Source organism: Rhipicephalus microplus, chromosome 7 (genome assembly GCF_043290135.1).
Source record: "Rhipicephalus microplus isolate Deutch F79 chromosome 7, USDA_Rmic, whole genome shotgun sequence".
In the NCBI taxonomy this organism is placed as follows: Eukaryota; Metazoa; Arthropoda; class Arachnida; order Ixodida; family Ixodidae; genus Rhipicephalus; species Rhipicephalus microplus.
In genome coordinates this window covers 35422422-35448574 of record NC_134706.1, presented here as the reverse complement: position 1 = coordinate 35448574, position 26153 = coordinate 35422422, and the positions used below count along the sequence as shown (strand labels likewise).

Genomic DNA, 26153 nt, shown 5'->3' with positions numbered 1-26153 from the left:
GAGCTTGTCGCTATCCGAGAGGCAATAAGGTTTATTTCCGGAGAGAGACCTCGAGCCTGGACGATTTTCTGTGATGCCAAACCCGCTTTGCAAACCAATAATTGCATCATGAAGCAAGGTCCATATTACAGCTTGGCAATATAAATCACAGAACTTATTCAGGTGGCTTCAACAAATGGCCATCTTATAACTTTCCAGTGGATTCCCGCTCATTGCGGCGTGATGGCAAACGAAGAGGCAGACGCTGAAGCTAAAAATGCCTTAAGCAGTGCCCCTGAAGTACGCATTGCGTTTTCACGAGCTGACACGAACACCCTGCTTCGCTGCGTGATGCGCAGCTACACACTTCAGCACTGGACCAAACCGGAACGGCGACACCAGCGACTTCACAAATGGGACCCGGAAATGAGGTTCCGCATGCCTCCTAAATTGAAACGGCAACTCACAAGTATGATCCACCGCATTCGTCTTGGTGTAGCGTATACCAGACGTTACGCACATATCATCGGTCGCAGTGACACCGGTCCTAATTGTGAACAATGTGATGTGCCAGAAACACTTGAGCACATATTTTGTGTCTGCCCAGCATACGCACGTGAACGACAAACACTGATTTCTTCGACTGAACTATATCGCAGTAGGTCATTAACTGATGAGACCATGTTGGGCCCTTGGCCAGACACCAACAGTGCAACTGCGGTCACAAGAGCAGTTATTACATTTTTAGAAACAACTGGACTACGTGCGCGGCTATAAAATGTGTCTCAGCTAGAAAGAACACTACATACTCACCTCTCTATCTCACCATCGTCATCCATTAATCTTTCTTTTCCCCTTTCCCTTCCCCCAGTGTAGAGTAGCAGGCTAGAGCAAGCTATCGCTCAGGCCGACCTCTCTGCCTTTCTGTAAATAAACTTACCTCCTCCTCCTACCTTATTAACATAAACTAACTCGTTCATATATTACAATGAAGGACACCAAAATAATCACCCTCATTTTTGCTTCCCCAAAGATTATCTTCATAACATATGGTTTCCCTTCATTTTCTCCTTGCTCTACGTTTTCATTTCTTTATTTTGTGTTTCACAATTTCTATTTCCGCACGCGTCTTGGCCGATCCTCCGTACTAGATTGTACCATTCTTCCGCGAATCATCATCACCACCTCTCTAATGGGCGCGTGGCGTATAAGAAAAGCGACTGCATCACGAAGACGAGAAAAACCATATGTGGGCACAGGTAAGATCTCACCTAACCTGACCTGACCTATCTCAGCATTTAAATATTTATATGCATTAAATCAAGCAACACAATTTCTTGGGTCATCCATATTATTTCTATAATATAACCTGCATTATATTCGAAAACTGCACATTATTTTATAAAACCACTCAATTCTTGGCCGATCCCCTACAGTGGGTAGGCGCCACGGGCAATAGGTGAACAAGAACAAGAACACAGGTGCGAAATTGACGCGACGTCAAGGTGAGGACGGCGTTTTCCTGCGTATTTAGTAACACTGAACAACGTGTTCATCCTGAATGTCGGTGCTTCGAGTCATGGCGAGCACCTAGGAGAACCGCATCTTAAGCTCGTTTGAGCAATGGCAATGTAAACTGAAACAATAGGCCTAAACGGAGATGTTCTTGCTTCTGTGCCACTGTGCTCTCAGCTGGGCACTCAGTCCTCGTGCTGTTCGTAGCACCACCGATGTAGACAGCTATAGAAGAACGGAGCCACCTAGAGAACTTTCGTCCGAACGCATGAACGGAGAGTTTATTTTAAAAATTGGGAACTTGGGTGTTTATCGAAGCACAAAGCTTCGCTCTTTAAAAAGAAAGTCTTTTCGAAGGGTATTGTAATACGGTGCGTAAACTGATGTGCGCGAGCGGCCTTCGTTTTGAATATTGGTGCGCTGTTACGCAGTATCCCTTCCGGTCCGACCGGCGGCGGAAGTCATGGCCTCCGTGACCACTGTTTTGGACCCGCCCCGAACGCAGATTACGACGTCCGTCTCACAAATGTCCACACTGCTCGAGTGCCCCGTCTGCGGGAATTATGCGCTGCCTCCTATCATGCAGTGCGAGAACGGCCATCACCTGTGCGCCCCGTGCCGGAAAAACGTCGCCATGTGTCCAGTGTGCCGTGCTCCCAAAGGTGAGCTGAGGCATATTTTAAGCGCAATTGTTATGCCCTTCATAACAGTATCGGGGGCAAACACAAGACAACAGACAAGTGATAAGACACTTGTCTGCTGTCTTGTGTTTGCGTTCAGTGTCAATATCAACGACACATTCCAACTCGCTCGACAAGCAACGTTGTTGTGTAATTGTGCCCATGCACAAATGAATAATAATGCATAAACAAGTCCTGTAGTCATTTGAAACAAGTTTTTTAAAATGCGAGAAACTCATCAAACGTGAAAATTCACAGTTGGTGTCGGCGGCGTCCACAAGAATGATGTGAAAATTCATCACGTGATGTCCTCCCGGTATGACGCCATAGTGACGTGAAAATCGATAAGCTACCTGGACTGGTTGGTCTTGTATTCTTCCAGAAATATACTTTCTTTCTGCGCAGAAAGTTTGGAAAAACAGTTCAGATTGGACAGAGCTCAGTGACTTATCTGATTTTTTTACGAAAGGTTTTGCGCCAAAAAAAGTTAATTCCCTTTACCATAACGCAGCAGATTGCTAAAACTTGTGACGCGATGATGACGTAATCACGCAACATCGTCGCTTGGGCATAGATGGGCCAATCATGGAGGCCAAGCGAAACTAGGTGAGGCGCGGAAACTTGCAATGCCTCTGATCCTGGAATCAGTGCAGAACTATCCCTGGTGCAGTAAGCTTTCGGCAGGTGGCGGCGGAAGATCAGGTGGCAACTGAGAAGAAAAAACAATGTAGCTTTCGCCTTCGACAAGAACCATGTGATTCATTTAGCTTATGTACAACTTCATTTTCGTCTTGCTTTTTACTCACTGCAACTTTGTTAAGATATACGTTGAAAGCAGTTCTGACAGCGGTGCAAACACCCGCAGACTTCCTCAACGCCTATCTTCCTTTAGAAGGTTTCCACTATTCTTTTCAATCAATCAATCAATATATCAATCAGTCAATCAAATTTTCTACTGATTCATAACACGATGTCCATGACGGAGAAACACAGGAGGTCCCACAGCATACAGCGTAATAGAATATTCTACGCAATTTAAACACAAATACATAAATAGCAATGAAACTAGCAAAAATTGTAAGATTACAAAATTATACATCATCATCATCATCAGCCTGACTACGTCCACTGCAGGACAAAGGCCTCTCCCATGTTTCGCCAGTTAACCCGGTCCTGTGCTTGCTGCTGCCAATTTATACCCGCAAACTTCTTAATCTCATCTGCCCACCTAACCTTCTGTCTCCCCCTAACCCGCTTCCCTTCTCTGGGAATCCAGTCAGTTACCCTTAATGACCAGCCGTTATCCTGTCTACGCGCTACATGCCCTGCCCATGTCCATTTCTTCATCTTGATTTCAGCTATGATATCCTTAACCCCCGTTTGTTCCCTAATCCACTCTGCTCTCTTCTTGTCTCTTAAGGTTACACCTACCATTTTTCTTTCCATTGCTCGCTGCGTCGTCCTCAATTTAAGCTGAACCCTCTTTGTAAGTCTCCAGGTTTCTGCTCCGTAGCTAAGTACCGGCAAGATACAGCTGTTATATACCTTCCTCTTGAGGGATAGTGGCAATCTATCTGTCATAATTTGAGAGTGCTTGCCGAATGTGCTCCACCCCATTCTTATTCTTCTAGTTACTTCAATCTCGTGGTTCGGCTCTGCGGTTATTACCTGCCCTAAGTAGACATAGTCTTTTACAACTTCAAGTGCACTATTACCTATCTCGAAGCGCTGCTCCTTGCCGAGGTTGTTGTACATTACTTTTGTTTTCTGCAGATTAATTTTAAGACCCACCTTTCTGCTCTCCTTGTCTAACTCCGTAATCATGAGTTGCAATTCGTCCCCCGAGTTACTCAGCAATGCAATGTCATCGGCGAAGCGCAGGTTACTAAGGTATTCTCCATTGACTCTTATCCCTAACTGCTCCTATTCTAGGCTTCTGAAAACCTCCTGTAAGCACGCGGTAAATAGCATTGGGGAAATTGTGTCCCCCTGCCTTACACCCTTCTTGATTGGTATTCTGTTGCTTTCTTTATGAAGCACTATGGTAGCAGTTGATCCCCTGTAGATTTCTTCCAGAATGTTTATATATACTTCATTTACGCTCTGATTCCGCAGTGTTTGCATGACGGCTGATATTTCTACTGAATCAAACGCCTTCTCGTAATCTATGAAGGCTATGTATAGTGGTTGGTTATACTCTGAGCATTTCTCTATTACCTGATTGATAGTATGAATGTGGTCAATTGTTGAGTAGCCTGTTCGAAATCCTGCTTGTTCCTTTGGTTGATTGAATTCTAATGTTTTCTTTACTCTGTTAGCAATTACCTTTGTAAATAGCTTGTATACTACAGAGAGCAAGCTGATCGGCCTGTAATTCTTCAAGTCCTTGTCATCTCCTTTCTTATGTATTAAGATGATGTTAGCGTTCTTCCAAGACTCTGGCACTCTTCCCGTCAGGAGACACCTCGTAAACAGGGTGGCTAGTTTTTCTAACACAATCTGTCCTCCATCTTTCAGCAAATCTGATGTTACCTGATCCTCACCAGCAGCTTTGCCCCTTTGCATGCCCTCCAAAGCTTTTCTGACTTCTTCTATCATTACTGGTGGGGTGTAATCTGGGTTACTGCTAGTTCTTATAGTATTAACGTCGTGGTTGTCTCGGCTACTGTACAGATCTCTGTAAAACTCCTCCGCTATTTTAACTATCCTATCCATATTGGTAGTTATTTTGCCTTCTTTGTCCCTTAGTACATACATCCGACTTTTGCCTATCCCAAGTTTCCTCTTCAATGCTTTGACACTTCCTCCGTTTTTCAGAGCGTGTTCAATTCTCTCCATGTTATACCTTCTTACATCGCATACCTTACGTCTATTAATCAACTTCGAAAGCTCTGCCAGTTCTATTTTGTCTGTTGTACTTGACACTTTCGTGATTTGACGCTTCTTAATTAGGTTCTTCGTTTCTTGGGAAAGCTTGCCAGTGTCCTGTCTAACTACCCGGCCTCCAACTTCCACTGCACACTCCGTAATGATACTCGTCAGATTATCATTCATTGTATCTACGCTAAGGTTGCTTTCCTCACTAAGAGCCGAGTACCTGTTCTGCAGCGACACTCTGAATTTCTGTACTTTCCCTCTCAGTGCTAGCTGATTGATTGGCTTCTTGCGTATCAGTTTCTGTCGTTCCTTCTTCAAGTCTAGGCGAATTCGAGACCGTACCATTCTATGGTCACTGCATCGTACCTTGCCAATCACTTCCACATCCTTAACGATTCCAGGGTGTGCACTCATTATAAAGTCTATTTCGTTCTTATTTTCGCCATTAGGGCTCCTTCATGTCCACTTGCGGTTTTCTCGTTTTCGGTAGGAGGTATTCAAAATCCGTAAATTATTGCGTTCTGCGAATTCTACTAGTAGCTCTCCTCTGGCGTTTCTAGTACCTATGCCATAATCTCCTACTGCCTGGTCTCCAGCGTGCTTCTTCCCTACCTTTGCATTAAAGTCGCCCATCACTATAGTATATTGTGTTTTTACCTTACTCATTGCCGATTCTACGTCTTCATAGAAGCTTTCAACTGAAGCGTCATCATGGCTGGATTTAGGCGCGTAAGCCTGTACTACCTTCATTTTGTATCTTTTATTCAGTTTAATTACGATACCTGCCACCCTTTCATTAATGCTATAGTATTCCTCTATGTTGCCAGCTATGTTTCTGTGAATTAGGAACCCCACTCCCAGTTCTCTTCTGTCTGCCAAGCCCCTGTAGCAAAGGACGTGCCCATTCTGTAGCACCGTATAGGCCTCATCTGTCCTCCTAACCTCACTGAGCCCTATTATATCCCATTTAACACCCTCTAGCTCCTCGAATAGTACAGCTAGACTTCCCTCACTAGATAAGGTTCTAGCGTTAAACGTTGCCAAGTTCAGGTTCCAATGGCGGCCTGTCCGGATCCAGAGATTCTTAGCACCCTCTGCTGCGTTGCAGATCTGACCGCCGCCGTGGTCAGTTGCTTCGCAGCTGCTGGGGACTGAGGGCCGTGAGTTATTTGACGTAAGCATGTGGGAGGTAGTGGCCAGATACTGCACCAGGGTGGCCAATTCTTCTCTGGTGAGGGAGTGCGTTCTTGGCGGTGTTTGCCGGCGAGGCCGCACCCCAGGCCTCCTAATGCAGTTCCATCAACACGCGGATTTTTTTTTGTTTTTTTTTAAATCCGGTTGGTAACTGCGCGGTACCGGGATTTGAACCACGGACCTCTTGCATGCGAGGCAGATGCTCTAACCACTACGCCATCGCTGCGTAGTGGTTATTAAATTATACATATATAGATACAACGAAGCGACGATGTTATTTCTATATGTCATCGGTAATCGTAATCGGTAATGTGTCATGGGTTCTGTGAGAGCTAACCGTTTATCGGCAAGGTTTCTTTGTCGACTAATGAGTGTTTGCACTTGCTGATTTTCCCTAACGTTGGCTGAATTCGGTTAAACAATGGCGATTACTGTCGAATATTGACTTTATTATATATGAAAACGGACAGATAATGAAGCCAGGGAAGGTATATTGGACCTTGAATGTATTCTTTTAACACTATCGTAGTAATTATGACACTAATTTGAAGAAAGTAAACGGCACGAAAAGAAAACTTGCCGCAGAGAGGCATATCCACCGTATTCAAAAGGTGAAGTAAACAATACAAACACAAGGGAAACATAGTTGAATCGATGCTCCGCAGATCATCGAGGCTTGACTTGGTGTGGAACTTGTTTTGAGTTTTTGCTGCTAAGGCCATATTATTATAAGGAAACAAAACGTCCCCAACGTATCTTAGATTCGCCCGTGCACTGTTATTTCGCGTTCAGGGAACAACAGAAACTTGGCGCTGGAGAAGCTGGCCGAATCCACGTTGTTTCCCTGCAAGTATCGCTCCAAGGGTTGCACGACGTCTCTGCTGATCGCTGAAAAGAAGAGGCATGAAAATTCCTGTGAGCGCGGGTAAGCAGTCGCGTCGCAGTTCATCTTTTAAGGCCTGACCCCACATATCCGTCGCAGCGCGTCGGCGCACTTCCATTTGACGTGGTGTCGAGCACTTTCCCATACGGAGAGAGAGAGCATGCGGCTTCACGTAGCCACACTCCGGCGCGCCGCCGCGTCTAAGAGCCTCGCGCTGACGTGCTGCGAGGGATACGTGGGGTCAAGCCTTTAGAGCGCAGAGATGAGCGCGGGATTTCTACCATTTGGCAACGACGTTCATGGCATGTTCCGGATAATTTATTCAGCAAATCATGAATTATGCCACTCTGTTAGCCCATTACTTAATTTATTGAAAAAACATTGGCCCTGTGTCTGCATATTTCACTGCAATTGTCATCGAAGGACAATAGTCGTGCCTCTGGAGACAGTGAACAAAACATTTATTTGATTTTCTGCGCAGAAAAATCAGTGAATTGTATTCTCGAAGCTCTGCGTTAGAAAGTCTCTATCCCTGCAGCGAAGGTGAACGAGCGCATCGAGGCACGTTAGGCACGAGCGCTATCTGGCAGTTATCTTCGAAAACGAAGGAAGGCGTGCGCGCGCACGGAGAAAGATGCACGCCTGTCTCGGAGGCGATAAGGTGTAGAACACAAAGCGACGGGCAGGTGCCAACACCACGTCGTCTTTGCAAAGTTTTGAAAACACTTGCGTTTTTCAGCATCCTGTAGCTCTGTCATCGCAGCGTGATGAACGCTATGGTCCATAAAATTACTTATGTGTGCCTTTTCTAGTATGGCGCCACACATACAAAATATTGACGTGCTCTTATGCTGCCTCAGATATGCACACTGATTGCTTTTTAATTGACAATCGCACAAGTATTAACGCTGAAGCGTGAGCGATATTGGTGGGCGCTGTGGATTGGGTTGACCGTTTGGGGTATTGTTTGGTACCGTTAGAGGTATCGTTACGGCGGACACACATATAAATGTACAGACAGACAGACAGACAGACAGACAGACAGACAGACAGACAGACAGACAGACAGACAGACAGACAGACAGACAGACAGACAGACAGACAGACAGACAGACAGATAGATAGATAGATAGATAGATAGATAGATAGATAGATAGATAGATAGATAGATAGATAGATAGATAGATAGATAGATAGATAGATAGATAGATAGATAGATAGATAGATAGATAGATATATAGATAGATAGACATACAGACAGACAGACAGACAGACAGACAGAAATTTTTGAGTGGGAAGACTATCGATCGTCTTTAAAACGTTACTGTTGGGCTTGCACTCATGTTGTTCTGGTCGACTAAAATCCGTACTGAAAAGTGAGAACACGGTGAATTTAGATTTGTTGGTAATTTAACTTGTCACTTCAACTGTTATAAGATAACTGTATTTGAAGCATGCACGTACACACCAGCGTCGATGTTGTTGGCACAATCTCGTGCTACTAAATCTTACTGGAAGGAGACATTGTCATGACTTTAATAGCATTTCCTACCAAAAATTGTTTCTGTTGGGTTCTGCCAAGATCTAAGTGACGTATTTCTGTCACGAACACAGTAGCTTACGGAGGAGAAAAAAATTTCTATAAGTCGCGCCTTTGGGAGTCCAAGCAATGACTTTTCAGTCCGTGACGATAACGGTCTAGGGCTATTGAAGCACACGCATGACACTCCACAAACATGTCTTATAACTCCCACAAATTCTCTATACGATGCTTTCTGATGGAAGGGCTGACTTGTTTTTTGTCTTCAATAAGCAAACTGTAGAATAAGGGCGACGGGGTTTCAACGCTTGTTTGCAGCATTCTTAAAGTGATTGACTGGGCCTTCGAGAGTTGCGGGAGCGGGAACCTGTGCCTGGTCATTCGGCAGTGCTTACATATTTCGATAAAAAGGCCGGAGGAGAGAGAATCAAGTGGCCGGATGCTTTTACCTGATGCATATGTGCCACTTTGCGTCAACGTGGGTGCATGCACGCAACTGGTGCTATATCTGTCAAACACCAACAGGCGTACAAGCTATTATGTATGACTGCATGTAAGCACTGCTTCTGTCAGGACACGTTGCACTTTCGTGTTAAACTGGTTCCAAAGATGGATGAATTAGCCGTGTTTAATATTAATTTAATGGAAAGTAATGTACATTTGAGGACTTGTTTTTCGTGTTCTAAAACATTGATGCCAAGGAAAGTATTGGGGAAGCATTTAACTTTGAATGTCGCAGGTTCAGTTCGTGTTATTCGAAGGTGGCCGGTTCGGTTCCTGCCCACGGCAATTATCTTTTCACCCTTTTTTTGTTCACATTTATAATACGATTGTGTCTGATAGCTTCCCCTATACTTTCCTTGGCATATATATATATGTATATATATATATATATATATATATATATATATATTGTAATGACGAAAACCGAAACTGGAACTCTCTCTGGCACAGACTCGCATGCTAGGAAGGAAGAGGAGGAAGACGAAGCAGAATAAGAACAGCCGGCCTGCAGCAAAGGCGTTGTGTCTTATTTCTCGTCCTTACAATGGCGCAGTCGACGAAGAAAACGGCTTACGTCTCGGTTTCGTCATCCAGAACGCCCGCCGACGTGCAGCCGCGGTAAGCGTCGCTTGAGGACGGCGTCAAGCCCTCCTCGGCAGCTGTTTACCGACACCACCGTTCGGGGACGGCGTCAAGGCCTCCTCGCCGTCACGCTTCTTCGCTGATGGGACCCGCAAGGCGTCCGTCGCGGCCAGCATCGATCCCAGCACCGACGGATGGCGTCCAGGCCTCCGTTGTGGTTCCGGGAAACTTGTCCTGGGACGCGACACGTCGCGGCAACCATGCGCACGGGCCTCTCTCACCTAGGGATGGCGTACATGCCTCCTCCATACCTGGCAACCTGTCGGCGCTTCAAGCACCCACCGTGTACGGCGTCGAGGCCTACCCGGCGGCGCAAGACCGCTTCATCTACGCCACAGTACCAGGTCACAACTCATCACACGGGTTCCGCTTGCCTGGGAACGTCGTTGACGCTTCCAGCGCCCTGGAACCCATGTCCACGAATCCGACCACAGCTGGATTTCCAAGGGACGCCGTCCACGCGTCCTTGGTCAAGAATTGTACCACCTCGAATACCGCAGTCACTGTATCCTCCGCAGAGGCGGGCCTTGGCTCTTCGTGCGGATCACACGACAGCGCAGCGGAGCTGCAGCATACCATCGCGCAACTCCGTGTCACGACCAACGCCCTCATAGCGTCGAGTTCCAAGCTATGTCCTGCCATCTTGCCAACATTGTGCGCACTCAATGCCATGTTGGCTGCGGCCGCCGCACAAAACTTCGAGGTAAGCTCGCCCGAGAACCGTCGCAATCTCCGGCGTTCTCTCGCGGAGGTATCGGAGCAAGTGAACTGCTTGGCGGGGGCACATTTCGGAGTTCTGCCCGCCGTCCCGCCATCGCCGATTTCCTTCGCGCTACCGGAATTTCGCGGCTTCCAGGACGACGCCGAGGAATGGGTGGCAACCGTCAACGCTCTCGGAACGACTGAAGAGCAGAAGTGGGACATGGCCATAGATCGCCTGCGGGATGCTGCCGCAGCATGGCACAGGTACGAAGGCGTCAGGCAGCAGTCCTGGGCAGAATGGAGTGCAGCCCTGATTGCCGCTTTCGGACGGATTTCCTGTGACTCCAGCAAGTCCAGCTCGATCTTCCCCGAGGCCGAGGATGGAGCCCAGGCAGCGCCCCGCCTCGAGGCTGCAATCGTTCGTTGCAGCTCGTCAACGGAATGCTGCCAGGAGTTCCCTGCTGCTGACCCTGACCGAAGTGGCTGGAATCCTACACTACAGGTCCCGGACTCTGCATCGGTATTCGACCTCAAAATACCCCCACCAGACCTTCGTCCGGAGATACGGCCCTCGCGCTCGTCGTCTGAGGACATCGAGGCACTCAATCCTATTGTATTAGACACAACTGAACCCTACCAGACCACGATCATGCTCAGCCACGCAGACACTCGGCTACCAAGGAACGTTTCCTTCGAGAAAGCCCAGATACCTAGCTACGCTGAGGCCACTGCCATCGAGAACTTGCCGAGGACCAGCCCTCCTGCTGTTTCCTCCCAGCATACGATGTTTGCACATGACAGTTCGCCAGAAGCCACCGGCTCGACTACGTCTGGGAGTTCTGCTGTGGTATTTATGCCCAACCATGAGCTGCGTCCCATCTCATTTCAAGAAATGGCCCAAACGTCATCATGGCTGCCTCGCAGGGCATCCCGCTGCAGTTCAGTCCACCAGCGACGGTGGGACAAACACCAGCGTTTCCAGGTTACTCTGCGACCTTGCCGGAACAGTCAGGGCCGTCCACCTGAACTGCATTCTACGAGTTGTCAGGAAACGTTGCATCATGGACGAGTTCGACCACGGCGACAAAGTCAAGCCCACCCACCAAAAACTTTACCGCCAGCTCCGCGCGCGCACAGGACCCAGTCTCCATCACGACACGGTGAACGACCCAGACGACATAGCCAGTGTCGGCCGCCGGAGCCAATTTCGACAAACTTCCAGCGTGGTCGAGACCGACCACGACGATGTAGCCAACCTCGCCCACCTGAAGCACTGTCAACTGCTGCAGCTAGCCTTACCTACCAGAACATTGTCGTTTGGCCCAACGACAATGCTAGCAGTCATGGCCGAGTGTAATGACGAAAACCGAAACTGGAACTCTCTCTGGCACAGACTCGCATGCTAGGAAGGAAGAGGAGGAAGACGAAGCAGAATAAGAACAGCCGGCCTGCAGCAAAGGCGTTGTGTCTTATTTCTCGTCCTTACAATATATATATATATATATATATATATATATATATATATATATATATATATATATATATATATATATAGTGAGCACAAGTGAATGACTCTTCATTCTCTTTAGATATCATCATCACCTGTGCATCTTCATCATCTGTAAATATCAGCACCAGTGTTTAGCTCGAGCCTGGCTGAATAAACCGGTTCCTCACTATATATTGCCACAAGGCAGTAGTGGGATTGGGGCATAAAGTGGTAGAGGGTCCCTGCCTGAAAGAAAAGACTACGAAGTGGATAGAGACTGGTACCAGCCCGCCAGTTTGCCAGGCATTGTTGGATGGTTTTGTTGCATTGTTGAGCCAGGCATTGTTGGATGGGAATGGATGGTTTGTAGAAGCAGAGAAGGAAGAAGTCAGAATAGAATAAACATGGGTATGAGCTAGGCCACGTCGCCAATACATCATAGCGTCACACGAGTCGACAGGATGAAGACCTGGCGGCCACTTCATCAACCGGCCACCATCTTCGAACGTCTCAGCAAGACGCAGTGACCGAACGTGGACCACAAAAGTACATCCCAACTCTACACCAAGACCAGCACCATGACAGCACCTTGACATCCCCAAGTGCACCGGATCAGCGGACGACGGACCCGTACAGGACTGGTTCAACCTTTTCGAGTTCCACGCTGCCGCTGCATCCTGGTCGGAACGGGAGATGATCATAAACTTCACTGACTACATCTCAGGTGAGGCATTGAAGTTTTACCTCACCCACATCTTCGAGAACGTTGAGTCTTGGAAAAAGATCAAAGAAGAAATGATCAGCCGTTTCAAGGAATACGATGAGGACTTGTCCATACCTCATCAGGTGAAGGCTTTTCAACTCAACCATCACAGTTACGCGACGTCTTCCCGCAGTAAGCGTATTTCTCAAAGAAGACTTGAGAGTAAATATCCCACCATTTTACCATCATATGACTCGTCCGTATACACTTCACGCATTACAACACCAACTAGGGACTTGCACGTCGCATCATAGAAGGTAGTGCCACCGTATGCCAATAGGAATGTAGACCATTTTGCCAAGAGAGCGAACCTATGGTTGGATTCTTTACGGGCAAATAAATTGGCATTTCCAATGTATTTACGGCATCATAATACTTCAGGGATTACTGAACAAACCGAATCACTTGATGTTTCGTGTCGCACACATGGCTCAGACGGCTTCGGACGCGTGACGGCATTTACGATTGACGAGTTAGTAAATCCGCATGAAACCAAACCAGACAACGAATGTTCACAGAAATCTCATTTGTTTAATGTATTCAGCTCAGTAGTTCCACAAACACAGAAGCATTCACAATCAGCATCTTGTGAAGAAAAGTGTTCTGCAGAAGTGTTGAGTGTTCATCAATCACAAGATCGAAGCGACGTGAATCCAGTGCACAACCTCACTGCCTATAATGAAAACAAAACCGCAGGTGCGACTTCTGATGACATATATACGCTTCAGGCAACCACCAACAATGAACGGCTTATAAATACAGATGATTCAAGTGCACCAAACCCGCCACATTATCTTGCGCCGGAAACAGTTGCATTAGTTGGCGCCGTATAAGCCTGCGGAGGACTCGCTAAGAATCCTGGCGCAGCACGATCAACGTCACACCATAAGCAAGTTGACGAAACCAAGAAACTACAACGTCAACGTATACTTCAACATTGTCAACGACGAAACAAAACTTCATCGAGTGCACTCTTAAGGCTTAAAGAACATTGCAAAAAGGCCCATCGTGGTGAATACATTCTCCACCAAAGATCAAGAATGTGCCTTCCATCAAGACATCTGCGACATCGCCATAGAAAAATCTCCAAAAGCCACAAAAGCACCCATTCTACTCGGCAGAAACCAGGCAGCGCCCAATCGACCTCGATCAACGCGCACCCAAGCTGCCTACACGGCCTGTGCCACGACGAAGAATTCGATGCCTACGATATCCGAACTGTCGATTCTGCAAGGTGTTCAAACCTCGTTTGTTCTTCACAAGAATGCCGGCTGCGATTTCCGCTATCTCCACGTCCAAAGCATTCTTGTGTTATCCAGGGCGCAACCATCAGCCTCGCCCGCCAGATCTCTTATTCATATCACCGGACTGCCACACTCTCCCCTCAAGTCTTAGCGACGAAGAAGACAACACGTGCATTTTAAAATTTGTGAAACTACCTCTTTATTTTGACATTGGTGACTTCCAAGCCACTCCTTGTTTACTTTTTCTTGTTTGTAACTCATGCCTTCTTTTGGGGGGAGGAGGAATCATGTGACATATGATGGGATGGATGGTTTGTAGAAGCAGAGAAGTAAGAAGTCAGAATAGAATAAACATGGGTATGAGCCAGGCCACGTCGCCAATACATCATAGCGTCATATATATATATATATATATATATTGTGAGCATTATATATGCGTCCCATCTTTTCATCTGTAAATACTCATCATCACCAGTCAAGTTTAGGTTGTGGCGCACATACTCGGGTCAATAAAAGGAGAGTCTCGAGTGTTCTCGACGCCATCTTACAAGTGGTGGAGAGTGCTGCCCGGTTCGTGCGTCCTCTCGCGTTCTAGGACACCCCAGCGTCTTCTAGAACACATCCCTGGAGCTCCGTTCAGGCCGCCGCTTAAACGACCTGGGTCCGGTAATGTCGCAAGCCGCCCAGTCCAGCGTGCCAGCTTCGCCAACGCTCACACCGGCAAGAAACCCTTCTCACCTGGTCACCAGCCCTCAAAAGGATCCTCCGCTGTTCGCAGGGCTTCCGGGTGAAGACGTTGAAGACTGGCTAGAGGAGTATGACCGCGTGAGTGTTATCAACAACTGGGATGAGCCTGCGAAACTCACCCACGTTGCATTCTACTTGAGCGGCGTCGCAAAAACGTGGTTTATCAACCACGCCACAGATTTTCCGACATGGCCCGCCTTTACATGTCTGCTCCGCCAGATTTTCGCCAACCAGTCAGTGCGCTCAGATATCGCCAAAAAGAGGCTTGGTGTACGTGTTCAACGCCCTGGCGAGTCTTACACTTCTTACATCGAAGATTTTCTCGCCCTTTGCCGCCGCATCGACAACAATATGGCGGAAAACGACCGTGTGTGCCACCTGCTCAAAGGAATTGCGACTGTCGCTTTTAATGCGCTTGTGGTGCAAAATCCTCACACCGTAGCCGATGTTGTCGCTACCTGTCAGCGCCTTGAGGAGCCTCAGACCACCCGGGTACAACCTGATATGTCTGATCTGAGCTCAAGTCATGATACAACAGAGCTGCGTGCACTGATCCGCTCTATCATCCGCGAGGAACTTCACGCACAGGCTTCATCACCTCGCCACCTCGATATCCGAACGACGCCACCCGCTACTAGTTTGCGCGACGTCGTGAGGGAGGAACTGGCCTTGATGACTAGTACACCAGCTCCGAGTTCACATCCCATTCCCAGTTATGCTCACGTTGCTGCAACGACACCTACGCCCCACCAGAGCCTGGCCTCGATGACTGTCACACCTGTCCCGAGCTCATAACCTGTGGCCATGCCAACGTATGCTCAGGTTGCTGCTAGGACGCCTGCACCCCAGCAAAGCCCAATGCAGCTACCAGCGCCCGAAGTGCATGGTTCGCTCAACTCACTCGCACCGTGACCATCTTCCCAGCCTTACAACGCCTGGCGCAGTTCGCGGCCGACTTGCTTCTATTGCGGCATCCGTGGTCATATTTCAAGGTTTTGCCGACTCCATCAGCAAGACGAACGACGAGGCTACGATAACCTTGAACGGGACGACTTCTACGCGACTGGACCCCCCTATCATCGGCTGTATCCGAACGGCACACGTCGGTCGCCGTCTCCGCAGAACTTTGACCCAGTTGGCAGTTCCCGGTTCTCACGTCGTCGCTCACCTTCACCGATGCGGCGTTCTTCTTCTCCTCTCCGACCTTCTACTTCAATTCCCGACCGCCAACTGGAAAACTGAACAGTGCAGCTTCGGGAGGGAAAGCTGCATCTTTCGAACTGCGTCAAGCTGCTCCGGACCGCCCATCGAATGTTTTATTGGTGTATGTTGAAGGTATACAGACAGAGGCACTGGTGGACACAGGCGCATCACATTCCGTAATTCGTGCAGACTTTTGTGCCCGCTTGAAAAAAGTTAGGACGCCCTACGATGGTCCTCCCCTTCGTTGCGCAGATGGCGTCCCTATTCAGCCTTCAAGTGTTTGCACAGTCCGTGTTTTCATAGATGGCATCATTCACCACATTCAGTTTCTTGTACTTCCTTTGTGGACTCACACAGTAATTTTAGGATGGGACTTCCTTTCTTCGGCATCAGCTTTCATATCGTGTCGTCAGCGAGTCATTCGAATGTCAGCTACTGAGAGTTCATCGGATGTCGATCCATACAGCTTCCGTTTCATTGCTGCTACTGATTGTTTCATTTCGCCAGGAGATGAACAACTTCTAACGATCGCTTCGGATACTATAGTTAATGGTGACGTGTTCATAGCTCCATCAGTTCGCTCGAAACCTGCCGGGCTTACCATAGCACCCGGCCTTGTGCGGTTTAACGACGGTAAAGCATTGGTCACCGCCTTGAATCCAACTTCTTCGCCAGTGATGCTGCCCCAGGGCACTGCTGTGAGCTGCTTCGCTGACAGTAAGTCCTTTTCACTGATTCCCCTTCACGCAGAATCACCGCCTTTGTCTGCTACTACTGATATAAAGGCTACCACTGTTACCTTAAATGACACCATAAGTTCTCACCTCACTGCCGAGCAAAAGAAAGACCTCTTAGACCTTCTTCAAAAGCACAGCCTTTCGTTTGATGTACATTGCAAAGTTCTGGGCCGCACCTCCGTTGCAGAGCACAGCATCGAAACCGAAGGCAGCTCCATTGTACGCCGCCGCCCATACCGTCTCTCTTTGGCTGAACGGCAAATCATCGAGAAAAACGTCGCCGACATGCTCAAACGGGATATTATTCGACCTTCATCCAGCTCCTGGTCGTCTCCTGTGGTGTTGGTCCGGAAAAAGGATGGCTCTGTCCGCTTTTGTGTTGATTACAGAGCGCTCAATAAGATCACGAAAAAAGACGTATATCCGTTGCCACGCATAGATGATGCCCTGGACTCCCTACAAGGCGCAGAATATTTCTCCAGCCTCGACCTCCGATTCGGGTATTGGCAAATACCTATGCGCGAAGCAGACAAGGAGAAAACAGCGTTTGCGACGCCTGACGGGCTTTACGAATTTAACGTCATGCCCTTTGGCTTATGCAATGCTCCAGCAACATTTGAGCGAATGATAGATACCTCCTTACGTGGTCTCAAATGGAAAACCTGTTTATGTTATTTAGACGACATCGTCATTTATTCTTCTACTTTTTCTCAGCACTTTAAGCGTTTGGACGAAGTTCTAACGTGCATTTTGAACGCTGGCCTACAGCTCAATACAAAAAGGTGCCACTTCGCCAGCACAAGCATCAAAGTATTTGGTCACCTTGTCAGCAAAGACGGCGTTCGACCCGACCCCGACAAGGTTGCTGCCGTAATTAGTTTTCCACGTCCGCGCAATCAAAAACAATTGCGAAGTTTCGTGGGCCTGGCGTCTTACTTCCGCCGCTTCATCCGTCACTTTGCTGCCATTGCGGGGCCGTTACACAAGCTTCTGACGTCAGGGACGGATTTCACGTGGACTGACGAGTGCGAGTGTGCTTTCCAAGCCCTTAAGCGTGCTTTGACATCAGACCCCGTCCTCCGTCACTTCGATGAGAGTGCACCCACTTTCCTGCACACAGATGCCAGCGGCCACGGAATCGGTGCTGTCCTCCTCCAGCGCGACGACACTTCACGTGAGAGAGTAGTTGCGTATGCCAGCCGCGCACTAACACCTGCAGAGCAGAACTACTCGATAACAGAGCAGGAATGTCTCGCTGTCGTTTGGGCCGTCCAGAAATTTCGACCTTATCTGTATGGACGCCACTTTACTGTGGTTACCGACCACCATGCCCTATGCTGGTTGTCCTCGCTGAAGAATTTGTCTGGGCGCCTCGGTCGCTGGATACTGCGTTTGCAAGAGTACACTTTTGACGTTGTGTACAGGTCCGGCAAACAGCATCAGGATGCTGACGCTCTCTCTCGCTGCCCTCTGCCACTTCCATCTCCAACCACGCATCCTGAATGCCCCTCAGGTGATCAAGCGGCTTCCTGTTCACTCACGTTATCACCCCTGGCAGTTGCTGGGTCGCTACCTTTAAACAACAGCGCCCAGTTTGCCGCCTACCAACGTGACGACCCCTACTGTAACCGCATCATCGGATACTTGAATGGCTCGCCTTCTCCACCTAATGCCAGACTACGTCGTCAGCTACGGCTGTTCAAGCTAGAGAACAATGTCCTGCAGCACTATACTTACAATGCGGATGGGCATCGGTGGGTGCCAGTACTTCCCCGTCCGCGGCGAAAACAAGTTCTCGAAGCATTGCACGACGACCCATCAGCTGGACACTTGGGATTTCGAAAGACCTACAACCGCGTTAGGAGCCGTTTCTTCTGGCCTGGTCTTTCTACCTTTGTGGCTAATTATGTCGCTTCTTGCGCACTTTGTCAACGCCGGAAACGACCAACTTCAGCTCCTGCTGGCTTATTACAACCCATTCCATGTCCCGACACACCTTTTGCCGTTGTCGGAATAGACCTCGTCGGGCCACTTCCCGTAACGCCAGCGGGCCACCGCTGGATCGTCACAGCCATCGACCACCTCACACGATACGCGGAGACCGCTCCTCTACGCACTAGCTCCGCCTCAGACGTTGCCGCCTTCTTTTTAGAAGCCATTGTGTTGCGTCATGGTGCACCTCGCACGTTGTTGAGTGACCGGGGCAAGGCCTTCATGTCCACAATTCTTGACGGAATTCTAAAAACTTGTGGCACACTTCATAAGACCACATCCGCTTACCACCCGCAGACAAATGGGCTGACAGGGCGATTCCACCGGACTCTAATCGACATGATATCCATGTACATCGGACCGAACCACGATAATTGGGACAAAATCTTGCCGTTTGTAACATTTGCACACAACACCGCTGTTCAACGAACCACCGGGTATTCACCTTTCTTCCTCGTCTATGGTCGTGCGCCGACATTCAATGTAATGACAAAAACGTCGACGACTACGCCAGAACATTTCGTCTCAAGGCTTGCTGAGGCACGGCAACGTGCTCAACTCAACACGGAGGCCAGTCAAGAAGACCGCAAGCAACGCTATGACAGCTTTCGTCGAGACGTCACCTTCCGTCCTGGAGATGAAGTACTACTTTGGACGCCTGTTCGCACACCCGGATTGTGTGAAAAGTTTCAGTCTCGCTTTCTAGGACCTTACGTTGTTTGTGAAAGAACATCTCCGGTCAATTACTTGTCACTCCCGTCGAGGGTTCCTCGGACCGTCGTTACCGTGCCTCCGAGATTGTCTACGTTTCACGTCTTAAACCCTTTGTGCGCCGTACCTTTCCCGCCTAAGTCTCGGTCGGGCCGGCCGCTCAAGTGCGCGGGGAAAATAAGTGTGAGCATTATATATCCGTCCCATCTTTTTATCTGTAAATACTCATCATCACCAGTCATGTTTAGGTTGTGGGGCACATGCTCGAGTCAATAAAAGGAGAGTCTCGAGTGTTCTCGACGCCATCTTACAATATATATATATATATATATATATATATATATATATATATATATATATATATATATATATATATATATATATATATATATATATATACGACTGGTGCTTTTGATATAAAGCGGCAGTGGTTTGCACCACAAGATGACGCAAAGACGCTGAGCGGTGCCCCATCGGCGATCTCGGCGCGAACGCGCAGTGAAGGTAAAAGCACTCATCACTTCTGACGGTAGCAGCAAAAGGCTAAAGCGGCGAGTTCGCCTTCACGAGCGCGCCGCACTAGCGTTTCGCTCAACCTCCTTGGCCGGCGCTGCAATAGCACACGAGTGGAGAGAAGCCAATGCGAGCCCCACAGCTGGGCGTCTTGATGCGCGTTTACGCACTCATCGTGGCACACTACAATCGACATGAACTCGGACCTATCATGCGAGCGATCTGTAATCGATATTATTAGACTCTTAGGCAGCTCAAAGACGCTAGAGTGATCTTGGTCGAGCTTTAAGAAGCACCCTATCACGTGAGCCCCATGTGAAGCTACGCAAATGCACAAGTATCGTATAGAACTTGCGCACTGCTGTACCACGTGTTGTGCCGTTGAAACCGCTTGTTTGCGTTTCCACGTAAGCGTTCAGTATTTGACTGGCAGCAGAGCCTTGATAAGCCTCCGCGCACGGTAACGTGCTCTCTACGTGACTGCTTTTCGCACACTTGCATCCAGGCCCTGCTGCTGCGTTCTCGGCAGGAAGTCTTGCAAGTGGCGAGGTCCGCTGCAGAGGCTCGTGGGACACATTATCGGCACGCACGACTTTGTTCCGAGATTACAAGGTGGAGTATCGCATAGAATGTACGCACAATTACAGCGCCAAGCCGATAACCTGGCTTGTATTCATTTAAGAAAACCAACCGCGCCGCATTTCACGAGACGGATAGCTTTTGCGAACTTTACAGGTCTTTGTGCTTGCGAAGCGCTGCAGGGTAAGGAAAAATACCCCCACCTCTCCGAAGGGAGCGGTGAGCAAATGCGAATGCATTTCTTGCGCCGGGAGATTGTACCGTTGCCATTAGACATTCGCCCTCACCGACTTCTGCCGTCGTCTTGAGAGACACCCAGCCGGCGAAAAGTCTAGAGCGAGGCGCGAGCAGACGGAAGAGTGGGGTGCAGGGAGGAGAGAGAGCGAATAGCGAGAGACCTCGCTCACCTTCAGAAGGTAGGTGCAGAGACCCTGACCTAACCTTCTCCTAAATGCTCTCCCACCACATGCTCTGGTTGCAAGGGGCGATGATAAGCGGGCGCGCCCGCAGTTGTTGCTATAGAAGAAGGAGTGAGAGCGGAGAGACAACACCTGCCGGCGCGCAGACACCGCCACGGATCGTGCCAGATGCCAGACAGAGTCCGACTAAGAAATACATTCGCATAAAAAACAGACTACACAGAGTTATGCAAAGAGGTAGTACGAGCGAGTGAGCGAGTGAGTGAGGGAAAGAACTTTATTTCGAGATCTGGCTAGTTGTTTGTCCAGGTCAGACCACTTAGATGGAGGACGGAAGACCTTGTGCCAAAGTAATATCCCAGACCTTCTGGATATGGCAGGATTGGTCCTATACATCGTAGCTGAGCAGAGTTTTCTGCCATCGCTCTCGCATAGGTTCTGTGAGGTCTGCTGTTTGGGACACCCTCTTATTATGCTTAAGGAGTCCTCTTCAGTTCACAAAGCATACTTTACGTTTGTGTACCTTGCACGCCCCGCCGTGATGTTCTAGTGACTAACGTACTCGTCTGCTGACCCGCAGGTCGCGGGATTGAATCCCGTTTGCGGCGGTTGCATTTTTGATGGAAGCGAAAATGATGTAGGCCTGTGTGGTCAGATTAGGGCGCACGTTAAAGAACCCCAGATAGTCCAAATTTCATGAGTCCTCCACTGCGGCGCCTCTCATAATCATATGATAGTTTTCGGACGTTAAACCCTTCATATCAATTATGTACCTTGCACGTGACGTCATGGATGCAGCTGCTGAAAGTACTCGTACTCGACGATGGCGCCTTTTATTAAAAACAAGTTGTGATTATTCGGCTTGAATGTGATAAAATCGTACGAGAGATGCCTGCGTGCGTAAATAACGATAGAACTGGCACGCGACGTTTTGATAAGATAAATGTGACTTTTCAAACGTCAAGTCTTCAGTGACTTCAAGAAAAGCCATCTTTAGAGCATGGGCCACGCTGTAAGAATTATTCTTACACCATGGTCTGGGTAGTGTTACGAAAACCTCATGTGTAGCTAAATAAGAAGAAGATAGGATTTATTTTGCAAACTCGGCCACTCCTCAGCCTGTTTCCTATCTATTTTAGGGTAGCGTGAATGAGATACTTCAGAATATACCAACACGTGCAAAATTTACTTCACAAGACGTTTTCGGAGATGACTTTCCTTTACATTCGTCGAGATACCGGAAATTTAGCGTGTCTGCCATCTGCAAACATAGACATGGATATCTTTACAGTGTATACCTTCTTGACGGTGTAAGCGAGTACGAGCGACGGAAGAAATTCCAGCTATTTTAGTGACATTGAAGGAGTATACCAAGCGAGTAGCAAAAGAAGACATGAAAACAAAACCAGAGGCCGACGATTTTTTTTCCTTGGGATACTCTCTTGTGTCATTGTTTGCACGCTTCACTTTCTTGCACGAGTATATTTTAATTTCTGGAAGGTATGCAGTGAGCCTCGCTGAAGCTGGCGAAGATTAGGTGATTTGAAGCCTTTGCATAAATCATTATTCCCTAGCCGTTAAAGAAATTGCATGGTACAGTCCCATCCTTCAATACGCGTGGCCGTTGGCTGGGCAGTAAATAGTAACCCTGGTCACCATGCGTATTATTTAACGCTTTTATGAACGGAGTGTATGACCAGTGTTGTCGGACGAAATCTATAAACTACCCAACCCAATCTAACCCAACCCGGCCGAAAGTAAACTGCACACGATCTGACCAACTAATCAACAGAGCATTAGGCGATCCGTGAATCTGTGTGATAGGTAGAAAGACATGCCAGTAGTCTGATGACCAACCGACCGTGGACTAATGATCAATTGGTCAGTCAGGGGCGTCATATGACCATCGAAGATTTGAGCTAGGAAAGCCACAAGGACCGCCCAACTAACAAACGACTAGTGTATAGACCGTTCACCTGCTTGTAGTTGGAAAGTTGGTCGCGGCTAACTTAATAACTGGGCAGTGTCCGGGGCTGGTCATGTCCGTCAGACCAACGAACGGATGAACCAAGTCGCTGAGAGTCAACAGACACGATTTTGGATGGACGCAATGTCAATCGAACCGATAGATGGACTAACGAACAAATGACTTAATGGTTGGTCGAGGGACCGTTTGTCTGCGGCTGGTCAAACTGCCAGACAGACCATTCAATGGGCAACCGACTTGATTAAGGGACATCAGTACGTCACCCTTCTCTCGGAGAGGTTGCGGGCTTACTTGTCACAATTGACTAACCAACCGACGATAACTCAACCGATTAACCGGTCTACTAAGCAATCTACCAGCTAATAAAACCAATCAGGCCACACTTGCAGCCAAGCAAATCAAGCCTAAACCCAAATTGAGTCTTATTTGAAGTCGATCTAATCAATCTAGGATCTGCCAAACGGCCAGGCTTGCAGATTATGTTGTCATTTGCATGATGACTTCGTAACTATAAAAGCAGTTAAACCAGGACACATGTAGTTTGTGTACACACGTCCTTTGACTAAGTGCTCCTTTTCCACGCAAATTAACGTACAGGCGAGAACGTGGTCGTGACGGCGACGAACTGCCGGCGCGTCGAGGCCTTCTGCTGGGTGGCGCTGCAGACGTGCCTGGGCCGCGACTTCGTCGTTATGCTCAGGAAGAGGAACAACAGGGCCTCGAGGAACCGCTTCTTTGGCGCCGTACTGCTCGTCGGGTCGAGCGAGGAGGCGCGACGCTTCCTGTACCGGTTCGAACTGCGCGGTGCCGAACACCGGCTCTCGTGGTCAGCCAGGACCCGGAGCCTGCACTCGCAGGCCGACACCGACCGGAACGGAGACGGCCTGGTGTTGGACATGAGCACGGCCGAGCGCCTCTGCAATGGCGCCGACCTCATCATGGACGTCACCGTCAGCGTCGCCCCATCCTTGCGCGGTGATAACGTGCTGTAAGAAAGTCGGAGCTATGCGGCCGTCAGCGAAAGGATTCGTAAGGCAAAATTGAGGGGAGGTTGATAGTCGTAATTATTGGTGTAAATGTATTTTAGTATACGTATGTCTGTGTCGCTGTATTTAAATCTAGCTATTTATTGTGGGGCAGAGGTGTAGTTTAAAGGTGGCACTTGGAGAACGTGCCTCTACTGCCCAGTGTCGTTCTCCTGCCGAGGGATGCAGATCACAAGACGATCATTTAGGCATTTGGGCGAAGTCGATCAGTACATATTTCTGAACTAAATGTAACACAAACGCGCAAGATGCCCCACACAGAACCACAATAACCTGCTCTTACCCCCGGACTAATCAAGATCTTTCATACACTGCAGCCCTTGGCAGGGTTATTGCAGAAAGCAAGAATATTTCTTGTTATATAAAACAAATAGTTCTCAACGATAATGTAAAAGACCACAACCAAAATGGTAGTACTTTCATAACAGGGCTTCTAGAAAATTTGACTGGGCTAATCTATGAACAGAACCGCGTAAATTGTTCCAGCTTTCAACAACCCTTAGGTCAAATAACTGAAGTCAAGAACATGTGTGTGAAAAAAAGGCTTAGATAAGGTCAAGTTGAAAGAGGGTTTACACGCGATATATAATCATCCGAATATAGACAAGATGAATTATTAATTTATTTCATTAGTATTTAGTGCACACAATTATTTGTTGCGTTGCTCTATAGAACTAGGCTTCGTGCCTTGGCATGACTTGGTGTTATTGGGGTTCATTTGTGAGGCCCACGGGCCGGCATTTTGCTCTCCCTTGTAGAGTACCAAATACTCTAAATTTTTAAAAACGTTTTCTATCCACATTGTGGTTTTTCATTTGCAGCAACTGTACGGACGTATTGTACGGACGTAACAATTGTACAACGAGCAAGTTATTAGAAAGAACCAATTGAGATGCAGATGATGTCGATAACAACCTAATTATGTAAGGAAGAGAAAAAATTCCCAGCATATCTACGCAGGGAATGATGAAGAGTGGGGTGAAGCGTCCGTCTGTCTGTCCGTGCTTCCATCAGTCCGTCCATACGCCCGTACATTCGTCGTAGCCGGACAGACCGAAGCACGTTCTCATGAACGAATGGTCTCATGAAAGCATGGATGGGTGAACGGACGCACGGACGGACGGATGGATGAACGAACACATTGACGGATTGACCAACATAAGCACGGAAGCATGGGCGGAAGCAAGGACGGCGGACAGATGAACGGACGTACCTATGGAAGCACAAACAGATGGACGAACGTATTGACGGACGGGTGATCGGACAGACGCATGAACCGATGGATGGACGCTTCACCAACTCATCATCATTCACTCCGTACTGTATCGAAAACCACTAACTTCATCTAGTTACATTCTTACCAAGGACATATACACACAACATCTATTGACCAACTCATAAACTAGTGATGGCAACAAGCTACTACTACTACTACTACTACTACTACTACTACTACTACTACTACAGTGGTGAGAACGACCCATGGTACGGAGCAAATACTTCTTTTTCCGTGACCCACGGCCTAAGGAGGTTTCTTCCTAAAATAGCTGGAGTAGACGATATTAAAAAAAGCCCCCACCGTATTTCAGTATCTAAGTAGTGTGAAGAAGAAAACGCATCGTTGGTAAGCAACATCGCCACCGCTTGGGTACTGGGTGCTGGACTTCTCTGGCTCGGCTCGTGCTGATCATCGCCGGCATCTGCTTGACCGTTGCTCTTGCCCGATCGTGTTTCATCGTTGGACCACCGTCGCAACAGTCGCCAATAAACCCTTTTTCAATTGGTGGAGGGTGCTGACATTCCCCGTCGCCTGAACCTGGGTGCTGCCATTCGCCGTCGCCTAAACCTGGAGCTGCGCAACCGAATGATACCTCCCATCATGGCTACCAACAACGCGCAACCTGGCTCTTCCACTCCATTCCCAGCAACCCCGGCGTTCTTCGTTTGCGAGAGCCCAAAGTCTTTAGCGGAGCTGATGAGACCGACGTGGAAGACTGGTTCGCTAACTACGAACTGGTGAGCGCAAACAACAAGTGGGATGACGCGGACAAACTGACCAACGTCATCTTTTACCTCACTGACGTGGCCGAAATGTGGTATAACAACTACAAAAACGACATTACGACGTGGTCCATCTTCAAAACGTCGTTTGCTGTTGTTTTCGGCTGACCCGATGTCCGCAAGTCCAGAGCCGAACAACGCTTGAG

General features: G+C 48.2%; 1 protein-coding gene across 2 annotated transcripts; it reads left to right on the top strand.

Moving 5' to 3' along the window:
* The first annotated feature begins 1428 nt into the window (after positions 1-1428).
* On the top strand, positions 1429-24523 carry LOC119183261 (E3 ubiquitin-protein ligase sina-like). 2 transcript variants are annotated; one of them, XM_075868107.1, is made up of 5 exons: positions 1429-1484; positions 1926-2156; positions 7038-7170; positions 20421-20527; positions 23498-24523. In XM_075868107.1, exons 2-5 carry the CDS (start codon positions 1958-1960, stop codon positions 23890-23892), a joined length of 834 nt encoding a protein of 277 aa, XP_075724222.1. In that variant the 5' UTR covers positions 1429-1484; positions 1926-1957; the 3' UTR covers positions 23893-24523. The 2 variants fall into 2 exon arrangements, with proteins under 2 accessions (XP_075724222.1, XP_075724223.1); XM_075868108.1 differs by lacking the exon at positions 20421-20527.
* The last annotated feature ends 1630 nt before the right edge of the window (positions 24524-26153 follow it).